Raw genomic sequence first — 17,961 nt, 5'->3', positions numbered from 1 at the left:
CAGACATTGCCTCCATTTGGAGCAGTACCTCTCTAACAACTGGAAGGTTGGAACAGTACTGTGGGCTTTAGATTTAGAGGTGCTGACTTTCATCCCAACTGTTTTACGCCTGCCTACAAACACAAATCCTGCTGTGCACTAGAGGTCAAGAAGCCTGCAGAGCTAATCATCTGCAAAAGCAGGTGTGCAGACATCCCTTTTTCAGGGTGATTCATTTGATTCAATATCAGCACAGGACTGAACAACTTGACGATACGCATTCACAGTGGAAGTTATTTTCTCCTATCCCATATTAATTTTGCCACCCCTAAAATCATGCTATGACCCTTGGGCTGGTCCCACTCAGTTTGAGATCCACTACTCCGCAGATAAGTATTATCTCACAGCAAAACAATAGCCCATGGCTCCTTGTTCTATATTCATTCAGCTGTTTAAACCTTCATCCTAAACAAGCCCCACAATTGATTTTAGATAGTTTTGTGTGTGGGGAACTGTTATTTACATCAAAGTCTCAATATTGCTTTTATTACAGTTTACAGCAGTGATGTTGGCACTTATTTCGGTCTTAACTTTAGTCTGCTGGACTACTTAAAATCAACCTCCCTATGAATGCTGTACTGTATAATGTTATCACGATGCACTCTGGCATCTATCCAGAGGAGTAAACTAAATTACAGCAAGGCTTTCAAAGCAAATTCCCGGCAAACCAGTGAAACAATACAGTCTACCAGTGTTAGGCGGCAGGTTATTACTCAGACCGAAATCACACATCTATCACTTTCTCAGCAATGTACTGTACACTTGAACACAATCATCTGCCTTGTAATGCATCGCCTCAGTGCCGGTAAATTACCCTACTTCAGCTGTGGCAGGCAGGCCTCATTCTCAGACAAGCATTTACCAAGTGAAAAGGGCCCAATTACCTCTCTACGGTGTGAATGTGACAGGATAGCTGATGAGCTACAGCAAGGGAAGGTGACAAAGCCAGCCGTATCCAACACATGGACAGCAATGACAAGAGTAAGCCTCCGCCATTGATTTATTTTTTAAAAAGGTAATGGAGAGGACTACCTGAGGATTAGCAATCCTGCATCTGCTTGTCAACAGATAAAGACACAGTGTGGCTCCGGGCTTACAGCAGATTCTCTGGATATTTTTGCAGATTGATCATGCAACGTGCAGGTTGAGACTGAACATATAATGACACCAAAAGCAGCCTAGTTTACAAGTTTTTTCAGAACAATGACTTACAGTAAACAAAAGGGTTCCGATTCATTCAACTAAACTGTACTTGCCTATTCATTTCACTTTAATACCTAACTCATATGTACAATCCGAACTTTATTTACATTTTAAAGTATAATATAAATGAAATATGTGATTCAAGACTTGGTAACAGTGTCAGAAGATAACAATGTACTGTAGTAGATGTGTTTTTCCTCTACCGCTGTTCAGATCAGATGATGATTGTTGCCATAAATTGTGAGTGCAATTAATTAAAAGAGCAAAAAAAAACTAACAACTGTAATAAGGGCTTAATGTAAGTATCCGACTCTCTCAGCTTGATCTGTGATGGATCTGAACTACACCAGTGTTCCTGTGAGTCAATACAATAGCTTAAGGAGTAAGAAGAGGGTGGTATGGCAGTGACTTAATATCTGTAAGATGAAGATTGTGTGTTTGTGATTGTGAGTGGGTGTTTTGGTGTGGGTGAGTGTGATTCTCAGCTGGTTGACAAGCCTTTGTGTTCTCTTGTGTCAAGCAGCTGGCCAGATGAGTCACCACACAGGGATCTCATAGTATAGATGGGAGAAAAAGGTCAAGCAACTTAATACATTACTACTTTACAGTCAACTTTTTGTCCCACTTCTCATTTTACGTCATTTGACTATGATATGCGAAGAAAATACTTCAAGATAAACATATGCTAAATCAAAATTAATTTAAATATATAAATATAATCTATCATCAGGAGTGTTGCATTAATGATGAGTTTAAATGGACTGAGGGAGATGGTGGTGAATTAACCAAAATTTTAAAAAATACTGCAGAATAGCATCTTATCTCAGCCTTAATCTCAATCAGTTCTTGATACAAATATTACCTGATAGAAGCCATCAAGGATTAAACAAACTCATCTGTCAAGGAAGACCACACACACTGACTGCAAAAACATTAAAGCTGCCACTTTTCAAAACCAAAATAAAATATGTATGAAATGTGGTGAGTGAGGCCACAACTACAATTTACATAGTTGAGCTATTCACTTGTTTGTCAATCAGTGAAGTGGGAAAGGTGAAGAAAACGGAAGAAAACAGCATTGTACTAAAAACAAACAAAAGAAAAAACAAGGAAGTAACAATAAAGAGGTACAAAACAACAGAAGTAGAAGAAGTACAAACAATAGATGAATAATAGACCTACAGGGACAAACAAGAGCAGGCAGAGACGTGTTGTCAGACCTAAAACTAAACAAACAGACAGATAGGGATAGATAGCATTTAAATCAAATCTGTCCATAAATAATATGTCCATTTACAGTTAAATGGTTGATCAATAATCGTACTGTGAAAAAACTATTTAGGCGTATTGTACAAATTGGACAGTAAAACTAAATACATCTACTTTTACCTTGGATTTTATGACACGGCTGATTTTCTTTAAGATTACTTGAGTGGACCACAGGAAGAGAGAAAGAAAAGACACTAAAGAAAATTGCGAGAGATGTTGATACTGTTATTACTGTTGCTGCACAAAAATACCAATCTCTGTGCAGACTCAATGCAAACATGTTTAACAAGTAGCCCCAGACCCTGGGACCTTTGAAATGCCAATGGTAACTATTTGTGTCGTTTGTTGATATTACACTATGATAATTTAGCATTTTCATTTGACGCTAGCTTGTTATTAGTGTCTGTAAAAGTGAGTCGTTCACCTAGTTAAGTTTCGGCTGAATCTATGACGACGTTTATTCAATTTTGAGCAGACTTTGATGTGACTAAGCTAATTCAGTCAACTAACGGTTACTATTTGACAATATTGGCATTATTAGACCACTAGTGTTACATCTACCCGAGACAAGTTAACTCACAAACAGCAAGTTTTTCAATCTGACTCCAAGTTTACAGAGAAGAGACTGAGTGAAAAAGTTTGGTGTCGCATTTTATCGCCAGCCTGTCATCATCAGTATGCAGGTGCAGCGGACAGAGCTGCCGCATCCCGACCATATGTTCAAAACACATTTTCATTTCACGATAGACTGCTAGAAAATAAAACACACGCTGAAAACTACTTACAAGTGATGTTGCGGTCGGGCTTCACACGACGGACAGCCAAGTGCTTCTGATTCCCGTCGTCAAGAGTCCGCTAATGTCAGCCATCCAAGGAAGTAGAAACAGTAACGCTTCCGGTCAATATTTTCCAAAAAGATTTAGAGGAGATTAAATATTAATTATAAAATATAAGAATTATAGCTGAATATGAACAATAAACAGGGTTGGGAGTTTGGAAATGTAATAGGTTACATATTACTAGTTACCCTATTTAAAATGTAATAAGTAATGTAACTAATTACACTGGATTATTTTTTTGATTACTTTTCTAGTTTTCTAATGATTTTTTTCAGCTGTTAGGGTAAGTGTACCCATAAAGCCCATCAAAATCTAACTTCAGGTGTTATTCATGAATACTGACATGATGTATAAGGGAGATCATTTCTTATAAAGCAAAATGTATCTCTCATTTGAAAATGTATATAAATTCGTGTAGATTTTGGAATATAAAATAAAGATATTTTATGAAAAAATGTAAAAGTCTGGCATTGGCTTATTTGGTACTGTGACACCATTTAAGCACATGTGTGCTCCAAATAAGGTCGATGTCATGATTTATTCACAAAATATTAAACAAAAAAACAAAACAAAAAACGTTTTCAAAGAATTAAAAACTGCAATATATGTATTCATTAACATGTTTAATTTTTTTTTTAATTAGAGAAAAAAACACTTCTCCTGAGCAAAATCTGACTTCAGATGTAATCCCCTTTGTAATCATCAACATTTTCAAGTAACTGTAATTTAACTACACATTTTTTTCAGTAACTGTAACGGATTACAGTAACGCCGTTACACATAACTAGTTACTCCCCAACACTGACAATAAGCCTACAGTATATCTACAGACATAGATAGATGCTGGGATTGTAGCTAATTCCATGGCAACAGCATACACTAACATTTTGGGGGGTGGTGACTTGGGAATTAGGTCCTTACCTACTATAATTAAATGCTCTTTAACCTGTGTCAACACATGCCTTTCAGAAGTCCCCCACACTCAGCATGTTGGAGCTGATCCTAAACTATGAGAGCAGTAAAGCTTCCATATCACAGTTAACCTGTAGGTGAAGCAGATAGTTTACACTTGACTACACTGTCACGATTTTAAATGGGCTACTCTTTGAAATGTAACCTTCTTGCAGTCTCCATACTAAAACAGATTTTATCTGACACTGAGGCCATCATTCTTAGATACCACAGATATTTATTTCTGGCAACATGTTACACTGATGCAGAAAATGTTCCCTGCAGAATGTATAATGCGTTTGAACATGTGTTTCAGCACAGTGATGGAGATGAGGTTCTGGAAATGTAGGGTCGTAATCACTTCTGCTATAACCTTTTCACCACATGAAACTGTCTTTAATAAAAAGTTTATGCTGTGCGTGAATCATAAGCGGGAGAAAACATCTATGTAGTAACTGATGAGATTTGTTGGCCAAAACAAGTCAATAATAAAATGTAGCCAATATATACTGTTCAGATGCTTTGCCTAGATACATGTAAGTAGACTATTCTTAATTGATACTGCCTCAAGTGTTTCACCTTTATCTTTCTGAGCCAAACATTTCCTTAACTACTGAATCATGTTCATGCAGTGGCATGTGGTTTACCAATGTGCAAAACTAAAGTTTGTATTCATCACACAAATTAAATTTACTGCTCTACCATGAGACATCCTGGGGAAGAGACATCTGAAAAGGAATCACTGAGCAGAAAACTACAACAGCTGCTAGTTGCTTTGTTCTGTTGGAATAGATTATTAAGCACATTATTAAGCCCTTAGAAGCATGCCAAGACACTGTAAAATTGATGCATGCAAAATTAGTAGGCCAGAAAACAGGTTTCTATCCCAGTCTCACAACATTTCTTCTCTTCCTCTTTGGCTACAGGTAATCCCTGGTGCCTCTTGCTGCTCCTAGTTACTGAAAACATGACCTTGAAACAGAATGAGCGGAAAATGAAGTATTAGCTCCGGTGTATCAATTCAGAATTGCAAAAACATGAGTCAGAGGACTGTCTTGAGGAATCATTGCTGATATAGTTACTCCATCTTTTTTATCTTGCAGATATCACCTCTCCATACAATGTGCAGTAGATCACTAAAACACAAAATGTCATTAAATTGTATGGTGCTGAGGGGCTTGACAATGTGAAAGGTGAGCTTGGTATGCCAGGTACTGTATATTATTAACACAAGAAAAATGTTTATACCTGCATACCCAAGCTGTATTTTCTTAGCATGCAAATTTATTAGCACATGTGTCGAAAAGAAAATTGGACTCAATTCAGACAGTTGTAAATATAAGTATTTGTGATTATTTGTATACCCTCTGTATACCATTATGAACTACATGTCTGCATTTGGTTGTAAAGTTGTCAAAACACAATGAGTTATGCAGCCTAAAGATCTTGCAGTGAATGGAATGTTCCTTCCGGCAGGATCCTGCGGTCTTGCATACAGTACTGCACAAACAGCTTCTCCTGGGCTTGCCTGAACTCATATCGTAGGTATTTCCAGCAACAACGCCTGGTAGGAAAAGTGACTCGTCTCAAGTCAAAATATAGAGGTTTTCTAAGGCAATACAAGAAAAACATGATTTTCACATTGTTTTTTTGTTTTTTTATTTTATTTGGCTATTCTGAATTTTTACATTGCCATTTTTACAAAGTATAGTTTTTTTTTTTTTATCATGTAGAGCATGATACAAATGAAATGTGTTATATTGCATTTGTATGAAAGGTGCAATACAAATAATGTCTGATTGATTGATTTCCCTGTGCTTAATTCACACCTGTGTTGTTTGATGCAGCAGTACAGTACAGTACAATTTGAATGCACGTTACTGTTACATGCAGGAAGATTATTATATGAGGCCCTTTGGGCAATTTTTTTTAGATGAAACTTATCTGATCTAATCATTTCTACTTGTATTCATAGCATGTGCTGACAAAGTTTTCAATACTTCAGTGAGTCAGAAATGTATGCATTTTGTTAACCCTGGTATGTGTGTGAGAAGGATTCATTTAGTTCTTTTATACTTTATGTGATCTGTTATATTTGCCATTTTAGCATTTTTTTTTATAATCAACTCTCAGGAACAGGGTTTACAAAGCAAATTTATGAAGCAGTGGCACTGCAGGGCTATAATTGTCTTTTTAATTTGATTTTTGGTTTTAAAAAAAAGACCATCTCCACGGGCCCTGGCTTTTCCACTGTGATGTTTTATTGGATAAAAGACTGCAGAGGCAAGCCTCCTAGAATTGTACCAGGATGTATTTCCTAATTCAAAATCATTAAAGAAAAATCATTACTGTACTGAAAATGTTTTGCTATTTATCAGCCTTACTGTAGTTTGGTTATTTTTTGTTGGAGTTTTGTTTTTTAGAATTTCAGCTTTTTTCACAATATTTACTGTCTGAAAGCTATAGATAAAAACCAGGCCCTCTTGGTTTGTCACAGCATCTGGTAAAAACTGAAGAGAGGAGGAAAGCTTCTCACAGGCCAGATTAGGTCCCTAGTCCTGACCAGCTGTGAGAATGATCCCTTTCAGAGAAATTACAAGACTATTCAGAGAGAGTATGTGGACACTATCCCATTTTTCCACCATAAAAGACCCCTACTTTCATTCCATTCTCCTCCATCTATGTCTTGAGATGTAATAGCACCCGTGAGATGGGACTTTGTCTGAAAACACCTGACAGGGAGCGAGAGAGCCAAACACTCCCACAAATGAACCAGCTGTGTGAGAAGATGATCAAAGTAGGTGCAGTTAGTTGATGGAAGGAGTCAGTGGAAACTGGAGACAAGAAATGCATTAACATGTTACATAACAGTTGTCTCATGATTGAGTGGCTATGTGCTCGCAGATGTTCACACATCAAACATTCTTGTGTCTTAATGTGCCATGTCTTAACACAACACTGTGAGTGTTGAGTATTATCAGTTCTCGTAAATCATGTGTCCGTGGAAAGAACTGAAGCATGGATGACAGAAAAACTGGAAGTGATTTCTTATGTGTGTCTCAGTGTGTGTTCAGGTATTCATACAAAAAGACTGGGCATGTTTGTAAATGTTAGGTTGAAATCCATGATAAGATCAGTGTTGATATTTCAAGACAGACCACTAGCCACAAGACTATGTGTCCTTAAGAACTACTTAAGTATCAGATGTGGCTCTCTATGGTCTTCAGCCATCCAGACACTGCAAATTGCAAGTGTGTCTTAGGACAAAAAAATCAATCTGAAGTTGTCCTTTAAACTGCAAGGGATGAGCAATTCTCCTCTGCACCCAGAAAACAACAGGATATGTCACAGTTAGAACACATAAACACTAGATGGATTTGATTTGTTTCAGTCCATTACTCGTGCTGTGCAGCACTGTGAAACTCTCTCTACTGTAGCAGTGTGCAAGGCCAAAGCTTGTATGCTTTATATATTTATATTGTAAATCACACTCACTTTAATGTAAATGCTGCCTTGGATGTGGCCAAGCAGGCACGAAAAGGAATGAGTCTTTGAGTTTCAAGGTGGTCGGTTTGAAGGATTGTTTAAAGCGATTGAGTCAGTGTTTACAGATAGTGCCCTCTAATGGCAAAGTCAGATTATCACACAATGAACATCAGGGCAATCACCAGCAAAAACGTTTGAGTAAACCTTACTATTTCATATTATTTACTGTACAGCTCAGCTTTAATAAAAATTAAGGTTTTTTAATTGTGTAAACAAAGGGTATCACTTAAGTTATAATAATTCAATATTTCCACCTGAGGAAAACAAGTATGAGGTATTAATTACGTCCCCATTTAATTTCCATCCAAATAAAACAGCCAGCAGAAAACAAGCAACTTAGTAATAGTAAAAGGTGTATCTCAGTATAGAGATTTTGAATTAATCACGCTGTTTCTCATGTTAAGGCACAATGAGTCCACTGGATGTCTTAGTGTGTTTTGGCAGTTCTGCATTTGAATCAAAGCCTTAACAATACTGAGAAAGCTTTCAGTATCTCCTGGATCTTCTTTAAATAAATGAGAAGTTTATTGCAAAACAAAACTAATCCCAAAAGACCTCAGAGGAGAATGGGGACGATCCCCTCAATGTCTTCCATACTATCACTCTTTTTCTAAATGTATAATACTTTCACACTACTGATCACTGGTCGTCCCGCCCAACGTGAGCCCATTCTGGTGTCAGTCTGGGTGTGAACTCTCTCTGCAGGGTTGGAAAATGGAGTGCTGGTGATGTTTCTGTAGAGCTGCCCTGGCTGTGTGAGGGCGAGTAATTGCTGGTCTGTCCAGGAGTTTGGACATCTGATGCTTGTTGCCAGCCTTTACACTAAGTACGTCCATCTTCGCACTGAAAGACAGGGATCCTTTCTTTAGAATGACTCAGCATGAACATTGAGGTCACCCAAAACTGTTACACAGTGCTAGTTACCAGCTATTCAGCCACAATTAACTAAAGAATTACTGTAAATTATAAATGAATAAAATTATACATTTGGTAATGTTCTGAAATGCATTGCATTTTAGAATTAAGACACTCAATTCTAACAACATATGTTATAAAGGAGCCTCAAATGGCAAAAACAGAGTTAAATCTATTATGTTTTAACTTTAAAAACACATACTTGATATATAAAAGTAACACTTAATCATTTCATACCATGAATCCATGTGCACTCCACCCTCCATGGTTGTAGGTGGGTGAGGTGTATGTGCAGGCGATGGTAGTAGAGGCACTTTGGTCCTCTTCACCTGCTGGACGCTCTTGAGTGTCAGGTCTGCGTCTGCTGTACTTGTACAAATCCCAGGGGGGCGCCCTACACTGCTGGTATAAGGCAAGCGTTCTGAAGTGGCCTGGCTGAGTCGAAGCCTCCGTGCACGGATTCCGGGTAGCTTCCGATTACCAGAAGCTTCTGTGGCACTGAGAGGGGGAGAAGGAGAAAGTGTGGTGTCTGGAGACAAGGACAGTCGAGCCACATCAGGGGATAAGGCTTCTCTGTTAAGCAGGTCTGAAAACAAAAACAAAATCATCAAACTGAAGAAATTAGATATAGTTAAAATAAGTTCCTAATCTCAGCAAATCCATGCTTCCCATTATGCAGTACAATTTATGCCTTTGTTTTCAACTTAGATTAACAAGGTATCATTAGATGTATTTATTTTATTAGTAAAATGTTCATTTGGTGAGTATTCACCTGGTGAAAGAGACTGGAAAGATGAATCTGGTGAGGTGTCACCCTGTTTGTCCTCACTGTTTTCTTCATCACTACTGTCATTCCCAATACCACCAAAACATTCCTCTTCATCATCCTCTTCCTCACCACCTTCCTCATCATTATGCTGAATAGCCAGTACTTGCGGTAATCTTTCTCTCTTTATTTCCTGGAGACGCCTGGAAAACAACGCAGGTAAACATCTGTGCAGAGGAAGCCTGGTTGACAGTTATAGCCAGAAACACACTAGAAGACATCAGAAGTTATAACTGGGTGTTAAGACACACTGTATCACACATTTAAAGGTCCAATCCTTGATAGCTATACAGTATGTCAACCCCAGCCACATTACTGGTTACTGGTTAAAATAGCCATTTAGCATCCAGCTAAACAAAAGGAGAGTGAGGTGGGTACATAGTTAGTACCTGCTGTGCTGCTCCCTCCAAGCTCTAAGTTCAGCAAACAAATCACTACGCTCTTTCACATTAGTCTCCTCAAGGTCATATGTGTGTTCTGGTACATGGATGGGCAGGTCACGGGGTGTGAAAGTAGACCTGGTGGGTGCCGTCTGAAAGACAGAAGAGAGGGAAAATGACTTAGAGGTGCAGAAGAGGAAGCTAGGAAACATCACAGAAGAATAGAGGCCCATCAATTATGAATAGATACTTGGGTAGTGGTCAGACAGAGTGGGAAACACAAGAGGGACAGACTGCACAGGAGAGGTAAGAGGTAAGAGGAAGACAGCAGCGATGTGTATATGCTTGTATGACAGATCACATGGCATTGGCAGTGAGAGCCCCATCTGTCAAGTCCCTCTGACACTGCTGCACCCTTCACACATCTCCATCCCCTGTGTCCTCCCACCAATGTGCGTGTCCTCTCAGGTTTCTGTCCTACCACTAATAATTAGCTCCCTCTGTTTATACTGACATGGCATTAAAGAGATGAGCTGGTGGTGCCAGACAGCCATAATGGCCTGTCAGAGCCCATAAAGCTTGTTGTTCCTTTCAGTAGACATTAAATGCTGCTCTGTGTGGGAAACCTCATGTAAGAAATTATATATTGGTGTAGATTTATTTGATAACTGATAAACAGAGACCTGTTTTGCCAAGAACAAAATGTTCTTTCATTTAATTGAAGACATTTTGTTTCTTCAAAGGCACAGAACCTACCCTCAACTTTTCTCGCCTTGCTCGAATAGCCTGGACAGGGTTTCCACAGAACAGGATCTTGCCGGCCCCTACAAAAATCAACATATTAGAAATAAGGACTTCAGTGAATCAAAATGTTTCATGACACAACAGTCCGCTTGGTGGCACTGTTGAGTAAATATTGCAGCTCAGAATGTTCTTCTGCACAGGGTGATGCTAATCAGAAAAAAAGGAACTGGCATTACAACTCACTACAAAACTAAGGAAACTAAAAACGCAAGTAGCAGGAGTGACTAGTTCATAACACTAAATAAGCTAAGACATTGTGGCTTGGATGTAGAAGATCTCACTGTAGAAATATCAGTGTGAAGAACAGCCACTGGCCACTAACCATGTGTCAGGATGCTGGTGTCTGCTTCCACTGCTGCTAAGTCTGAGTCTGCAGAGCCAGGTCTGGATCCAGAAGGGGAGAGAACTCCAGGCCTGGTCACTGACATGGGTCTGGAGCCAGTGAGGGGTCTGGAGCCTGCTGATGAGAGGGGCAAGATGCTGGAAGATGGGCGTCTGGCAGAACTGGGTCTGCTATAAGGACATGCACTGTCTGCTGTCTCCTCTACCAAGACAAAAATGAGTGGCCCATTAAATACACAGCTGTTATTAACTGGTCGACTGATCGGCACACTCTAATCAACATACACACACGCACCGTCCTCAGTAGCAGCCTGAGAGGAGTTGCAGTCTCGGATGGAGTTTCGGAGAATGGCCCAGTCTTCTCCCATGTTGCTGCTGGAGCCCAGCCCATCGTCCTCCACCCTTACATCGTCTAGGTAACTTAGCTGAGGGACCAACTCCCTCACTGCAGCCCGATAACTATAGTCAGTCGTCTGGGTAGAAGATGGAAATAAAAGAGAGAGCAAAAAAGAAATGGTGACGACATCTTTGACATGTGCTATCAGTTTATGTCCCGCTGATAATGATTATAAAAGAGTCAGATCTACGCTTGACATCAACCGATCCAATTAATAATGTGCTCGGTACTCCAGTTGGCTCCAAAAGATGGAATCAGTCCCCTTCTAATCTAAATTATATACCATTATAGCTATACCTAAATACCATTACAGCTCTACTGTACTGATTAATGCATCCAAAAGGTGGAGCACTGCTTAGTGTGTAAAGAGCTTACTAGCGAAGCAATCTACAGCATCGCATTAGGATAATACATTTAGCTAACTTTAATGCTCTCCTTTTGCACTTAGTCTTAACCATGATGACGCCTTGATGTATCTGTGAAACTTAAGTTGTAAACAAGGAGGCAGAAGACATAAAGTGAAGCAGGTTAATAACTAATGCTACTAAAGGCTATGATAGGTACTTTGCATTGAGGTTTGGACTTTTTTTACACACAGAGAGAAAGAGCAGAGTTTGTCCAGTAAATCCCTGAGCTACTGAACGGTAAAATTAGAGCTGGGCAATCCTGCCCTTCACCAAACCACACAGATGCAGTGAATGAGAAAGAGATTGAAGAGCTGGCAAAGAGGAAATGAAAGAGAAAAGATGAGGAGAATGAGGCCTGGGTGAGAGGAAGTGAGTGGATGTGTGCGTTTGTGTGTGTGTGTGACAGAGGGAGGGCAAGAGGAGTGATAGTTTGGCAAGAGAGTTTTGGCAAGAGAGCAAACCCAAGAACCCCTCAGTCACTACAAAGCGCAGGCCTAATGCATATTCAGCTCAGCATCTCTCCTCATTGCCCCAGTTTCCTAATTAATGCTCTGCTGGTGGGTGTAAATAAACACATTCACAGTGGCCCAAAAACTCACAGCACACTCTGTCTCAAATCAGCACAAGGTGGAAATGCAGCTTCTACCACGTATACGAAGCTACACTTGGTCATTAAAGTGCTGCCACATGCACTGGGTATTTAAATGAATTAATCACTTAATTAATTGATTAATTCATGTTTTAAAATCAAAATTGGGAATTTAATGTAATAATAAAATGCCATATCTGTGTCATGATGTCTCCACGGAAGAGTGTGCCAGTTATATGGCTGCTATGTTTGATTATTTTGATGCCTCTTGCTCTCCCACTGTGCTATGTGATGTGTTGAGAAGCTAGATACAGAGCAGTGAGATCATACAGATACTCAGGACACACTAATTATATTTCAGTCATTAACTGGCAAAGCCATGAGGGCTGACAGAGTGCTAGCACAGGACAGGAAAACCCGCTGTTAAATGATATGTGTATCAGTACCACAAGTTCCATTTGCAAGTTAGCTTTTACAACATCAACTGAATACAACACTTCCTTTTCAGTAACTCTGCCAAGATTCTTGCTCAAGCTTTATTCAGCTCCAACCGTTCTCTATTTTGTTATTTCTACTGCCAGGTTGCTGTGGCTCTGACCCTTGCACCACTGGCTGCTTTAAGTGGCGTGGATCCCAGATTGCAAGTGTATTCTGCTGTCATGCTCACACTATGTAAATGTATAAGGGACACACACAGAGAACCGATAAACACACAAATCTCCATATGTTCAACTTGCATTATCAACCCAGTATGATCACAAAATTGCTGATTAAAGACAACTGTTTGTCTTAAGTAGAGCACAGGCAGATACATGACTTTTGCAGCTCATTCTGGCTCTCCCTGATGTCTTCAATTGCTCTCCACTCTCTTTGGAACAATGCTTATTTATAAAATAACTGTGTCTGCTGAATCACAGAGGATGAACAAGGACAGACAGATAGGTCTGTTGAAAAAAAAAAGCCAACATTTAGAGTTAAACCTGATCTGTGAAGCTTTATTCAAGCGTCATCATTTTTCGCAGGTGGTGATTAATGTATTAAATTCAGAAGTATTCTTATAATAACATAAGCACAGCATTAACCTACCTGGGTTGCAGTGGGGTTTGGGCGTATACACACAGGGTTCCCCCCCAGGGTGAGGGTCCGGAGTTTGTTACACAACCCCAGGTACTGAACCTGGACCAGGTCGTCAACATCATTTCCCTCCAGATCTAACAGCTGCAGGTTCTCCAGCATGCCAACCTGACTCAGGTCTGACACACTGTTATAGGCCAAGTACAACTCCTGAAACATACAGCGTAGTACAGAGTGGAGGACAAACATTAAGAGATGGAGGGAAAGAAATACTAGCCTTCTGAAAATTCATTAAAAAACAGATATTTAGTCTAACATAGATCAATACTGTGGATACAGAATGGGAATATGTTAAACACACAGAACGTTACCTGTAAGTGAGTGAGAGAGACAGATATAGATATTATATCATTACTTACATTTTAATAATATGTCATATAGCTGTATATCAGAGGTGGGAAAGCATGTGCTATTGAAATGATATCACTTGGACTAAACTTTTGTAGACATTTTCACCAGTGGAATGTGGTGAAAATTACACATTTACACATCTGAGGGCTGATTTTAAAAAATGTAAATGAGAATTAATTGAATTTCTTTGTTTTGATCAATATACCCTTTAAGACTTTTAAAAAATAAGGAAGGTAAGTTTAGCTGTTGAATTTTTTTGCTTTTTTATGAAGCAATATGTTACCAATAAACTCTACCTTGAGAGAGGAGAGAGTTGAAATGCCATCTAGGTCTTGTAGGCAGCAGCGAGACATCCATAGCACCTGCAGGTGGAACAGGGTGGTTCCCAGGTCTCTAAGGGAGACAAAAAAAGCACAATATTTATTTTTTTTTGGGGGGGGCCCATGAATCATGGGAAAGGCTACCCTGTCCCTTGGCCACTAAAGCTAGATTCTACTCTTTCTTCCCCAATATGCAGGCCTCTCTTCTGCCTTCCATTTGTCTCTACAGCACACCCCTGTGCCGACCCTACCAGCAAAGTCTCAACAAATATATCTCCCACCCTGTAACACCCACTGCACTACAGCTCCCTCAGCCCAGAGCAGGAAATGCTATCAGAGGCAGTGCACGTCCGGCTGACTCTGCTCTGTTGCTCTCAGGGTGGAGCAGACATCTCCCTATCATTCTGTTTGTACTGTCTTGTCCACCCAACCGTCTCTCGGGTAACTATTGTACACCTGTCCCATTATAAGGTCAATTTACAATGTGTGTGTTGGTGCGTATGTCCCTTCCTGAATGTTTATTGCATTTCTTCTATCCGATTTTGATGACACAGCTGCAATCAAAGGACAAGAGAGACTGTGCATATTTCTGTCTTTTTCTGGGACTGTCCAAATGCAGAAATGTGAAAACTGAGATACCACAAATCCCTCTGTGTCCTATTGTGATACAGGTGGGTGAACCGGTTCTCAACATGTATCTATCTCAAGACAGTACTGAACGGCAGATCTGTTGGTGTCTGGTTTACAAGCAGCAACATGCACCTTCTATATAGAAACCTTATATTGCAAGTCCCAGTTGGAAAACCTTGGAAGATGCAGAGCAGAGCTCAACACCTGCACTGTAAACACACCACACTTTTGAATCAGGTAGAGATCCTAGTAGTGACTTCTGATCTTTTCTTGTGCTTCTAAACGCTGTCTTTTTGTAGCTTCAATTGCTTCTGCTTCTAAACGCTGTCTTTTTGTAGCTTCAAATGCCTCTCCTCTAAAGAGTGCCTTCTTGTACACATGTGACCAGTGTGAAGCAGGACAGTAATTCCCATGGGTCCACCATCACTTATGGAAAGACCTGGACCTGCTTGCTTTACCTCAAAACATTAGCTAAATATGAAATGGGGTGGATTTTACTTTTTTGTTTCTGGAGTTGCTGCATGTCTATAATATTTCATTCGGTAATGTCAACATAATATGTCATTTGTGTGTTTGTGTGTGTGTCTGGGAATGACTTAAGTCACTTTCAGGGACACATACTAGACTTAAGACCTGAGGACAGCTTGTGCAATTGGGGCAAAAGGCATGTTCCCAATTGGTAAAACACTGATTTTTGAATCAGCGGTTAAGATTAGGGTGAGGATTAGCGGTTAGAGTTAAGCAAATAGTGGTTACGGTTAGGGTATGTCTCCAGGAAATTAATGTAAATACCCCATAAGTGACTTAAGTAAACCACTGTGTGTTTGTTTGTGTGTGTGCACATGCATACGCTTCTGAGAACAGGTTGCTTTTCAAGACAAACCAGGAAGAAAACAAGAGGATGACAGTTATATAACTTTACACTTACCTTACTGACAAGATCGTGCTGTTGTTCATTTTGAGCTGCACCAGCTTGGGCAGGTAGGCACCTACAAAATGATCAGATAAGCCATTTCTCTCTATTTCATGTCACAGTTGAGTTGGGTGGTTACTTGACTGGGTCTTAAACTGGCCAGTTGGTTTGATTTTAAATGTACCTCATCAGGTGTTCAACCTAGAATGGCCAAAAGGAAAAGTACCTGCTCATGTATAGACATGCCTGCACTAGTTGTGAAATCTAGGATTTTCAGAGGACAAAGGTGAACATAATGAAGATGTTCCTCTATTATTATGGGCTCACCCATCTTGCACTTAAGTTGGCACACCCGACAGGAAATCTTGCTCTGATACATTGTGTGCGTCATATCTGATGTCTTTATTTGGATCTTATCTAATTCTGTTCATGACAGTCTACGTCTTCATTATACATACCTGTTAAACATCACCACTACAAAGAGTGTAAAAGTTTTTATGTAAGGCTTTCAGCTTTTAAATCTAAATTTACATATAATAGGAGTTTCTGAGTGTATGTCCACATAAAGAACACTGGATATAAAAAATACATACAAGAATATATACTTTGCACCTGTGCTGTATGTTTTGAAATAGTAAGCCATAATTTAAAATGTGTGTGGACACTTGATTTACTGTATATCTTACCAAAGTTACCCAGTGGGTTTTCTTGTGTGTCTACGCAGATCTCCAGCGAGGTCACCTGGGAGAGGTCCGAAGTTCCACACAGGGATTTCTGTGAGGGACAGAAATGAACTAAAGTAGAGTACACCAGCTTACTTGTACTGTTTAATACTGAACAATATCTCATCAATTATCGACCAAATCCAACATAATAGTTTAATCATTGACAGTAATATTAGTCACAAACATATACCATAAATTCTGTGAAGCCCTTGGTGTGACCTGTGATGTGAAATGAATCCGTTTTATCAACTTCACCTTGAAACATGAGTTCAAACAACACAAACAAACGTATTCCCTTGTTCCATAGTGTGTTTAAAAACATTGGTGTTTGCCACTATATCGTTATCAGATTTTTAAAAACTCCCACATATCTATATACACCTCACAAATCCAGAATCAGGCAGGCCAAAATGTTGGCATGTGTAATGTTATTCTTCAACCCTGGTTCACACACAACTTGAAACAAAGCCACATAAATGCCTAAACCACTGCTGTAAAGTACACCAAAATGAAAACAACTAATCTCAGATAATAGTTAGAGTACCTGCTAATTATGCACATAGACTAACCACATGATTCACACAAACAAGGGAGAACAGGTTGTATCAGTCGGATGAACACTAACTGTATCCTTAGGCACTTCTGCAGACTGACCAGCTTTTGTGGAGAGAGGTAAAGCTCCACTGCAGTGTCAGAGTCTTCACAGGGTTTCATGGCAGGAGTTGGGTTGATGTTGCCTGATCCACTCAGCTCAGTCACCAGGACCCTTGCTGTACCAGGTCGGATCTCTTGGGGCACAGAGCCATGATAGCTACTCATTTCTCAAAGCTACCTAAAAATAAAGACGCAAATATTTAACAACTGGGTCGAATAGTGGAAATAAAATATAACGCTAGCTTACCAAATATCACGCTAACAAACCTGCATTTACTGCAAAGTTCAACAAATTCATTACTATTCCACTATAAATTCATGCTAACGACGTGTACTTCAAACGGAACATTACGTAATTGTTTTACTTTAAATATATTTGACCTGTTGCAAGAAACTGCAGTCTAAAAAGATAGTCCAGGCATTTTTTTCAGACTCAAAGCACTCTGACAAGCAAAAGTTTGCATGACAACCACCGGCGACTTCCTGGATACGGCACTGAGAGGCCCGTTGGTGTCTGGGATATGTAGTGTACTGGCACTGTATTAGTTAGCGCTGATAGGAAAGCTTTCAGGCTATAAAATACACCAGATTCACAAGACTAATGCCTGACACGTTGTAATAAATACTTTTTAAATTGGTATTTTCACATTCATATTAAAATGTTTCGTAACGTAATGATCCATATCCCTCTGTTTTTGAAGGCAGCACACTCAGAAACTACACAGTA

At 39.5% G+C, this 17,961-nt stretch overlaps 2 protein-coding genes across 4 annotated transcripts in view; both read right to left on the bottom strand.

Moving 5' to 3' along the window:
* The window catches only part of rassf7a (Ras association domain family member 7a), a 32,720-nt gene extending 29,345 nt beyond the window's left edge, over positions 1-3,375 (bottom strand). The window contains exon 1 of one of the 3 annotated variants that reach the window (XM_062421362.1): positions 3,297-3,375. The gene's annotated coding sequence lies outside the window, so the exon portion shown is untranslated. The remainder of the gene's footprint in view (positions 1-3,296) is intronic. The other 2 variants (XM_062421363.1, XM_062421364.1) reach the window with 2 other exon arrangements.
* A 5,129-nt stretch (positions 3,376-8,504) lies between these two features.
* lrrc56 (leucine rich repeat containing 56) lies at positions 8,505-17,399 on the bottom strand. The gene is made up of 12 exons (XM_062420632.1): positions 17,235-17,399; positions 16,542-16,629; positions 15,871-15,931; positions 14,289-14,385; positions 13,594-13,791; positions 11,410-11,587; positions 11,095-11,316; positions 10,725-10,792; positions 9,978-10,120; positions 9,628-9,731; positions 9,000-9,348; positions 8,505-8,690 (listed from the first exon to the last, which is right to left on the bottom strand). The coding sequence occupies exons 1-12, from the start codon at positions 17,397-17,399 to the stop codon at positions 8,525-8,527; spliced, it is 1,839 nt and encodes a 612-aa protein (XP_062276616.1). The 3' UTR covers positions 8,505-8,524.
* Between the last annotated feature and the right edge of the window lie 562 nt (positions 17,400-17,961).

Source organism: Scomber scombrus, chromosome 6 (genome assembly GCF_963691925.1).
Source record: "Scomber scombrus chromosome 6, fScoSco1.1, whole genome shotgun sequence".
Lineage (NCBI taxonomy): Eukaryota > Metazoa > Chordata > Actinopteri > Scombriformes > Scombridae > Scomber > Scomber scombrus.
The sequence above is the reverse complement of the archived record's forward strand: the minus strand, read 5'-3'. Positions and strand labels throughout refer to the sequence as shown.

Bases quoted from the DNA above. Each gene is read 5' to 3' on its own strand.
- lrrc56 (XM_062420632.1), bottom strand. From the start codon at position 17,399: ATGAGTAGCTATCATGGCTCTGTGCCCCAAGAGATCCGACCTGGTACA. The intron at 11,588-13,593 runs GTAGGTTAATGC...TCTTCTACCCAG, and splicing joins CAAACCCCACTGCAACCCAG to ACGACTGACTATAGTTATCG. The intron at 8,691-8,999 runs GTATGAAATGAT...CCTGTCTTTCAG, and splicing joins GGAGTGCACATGGATTCATG to TGCGAAGATGGACGTACTTA.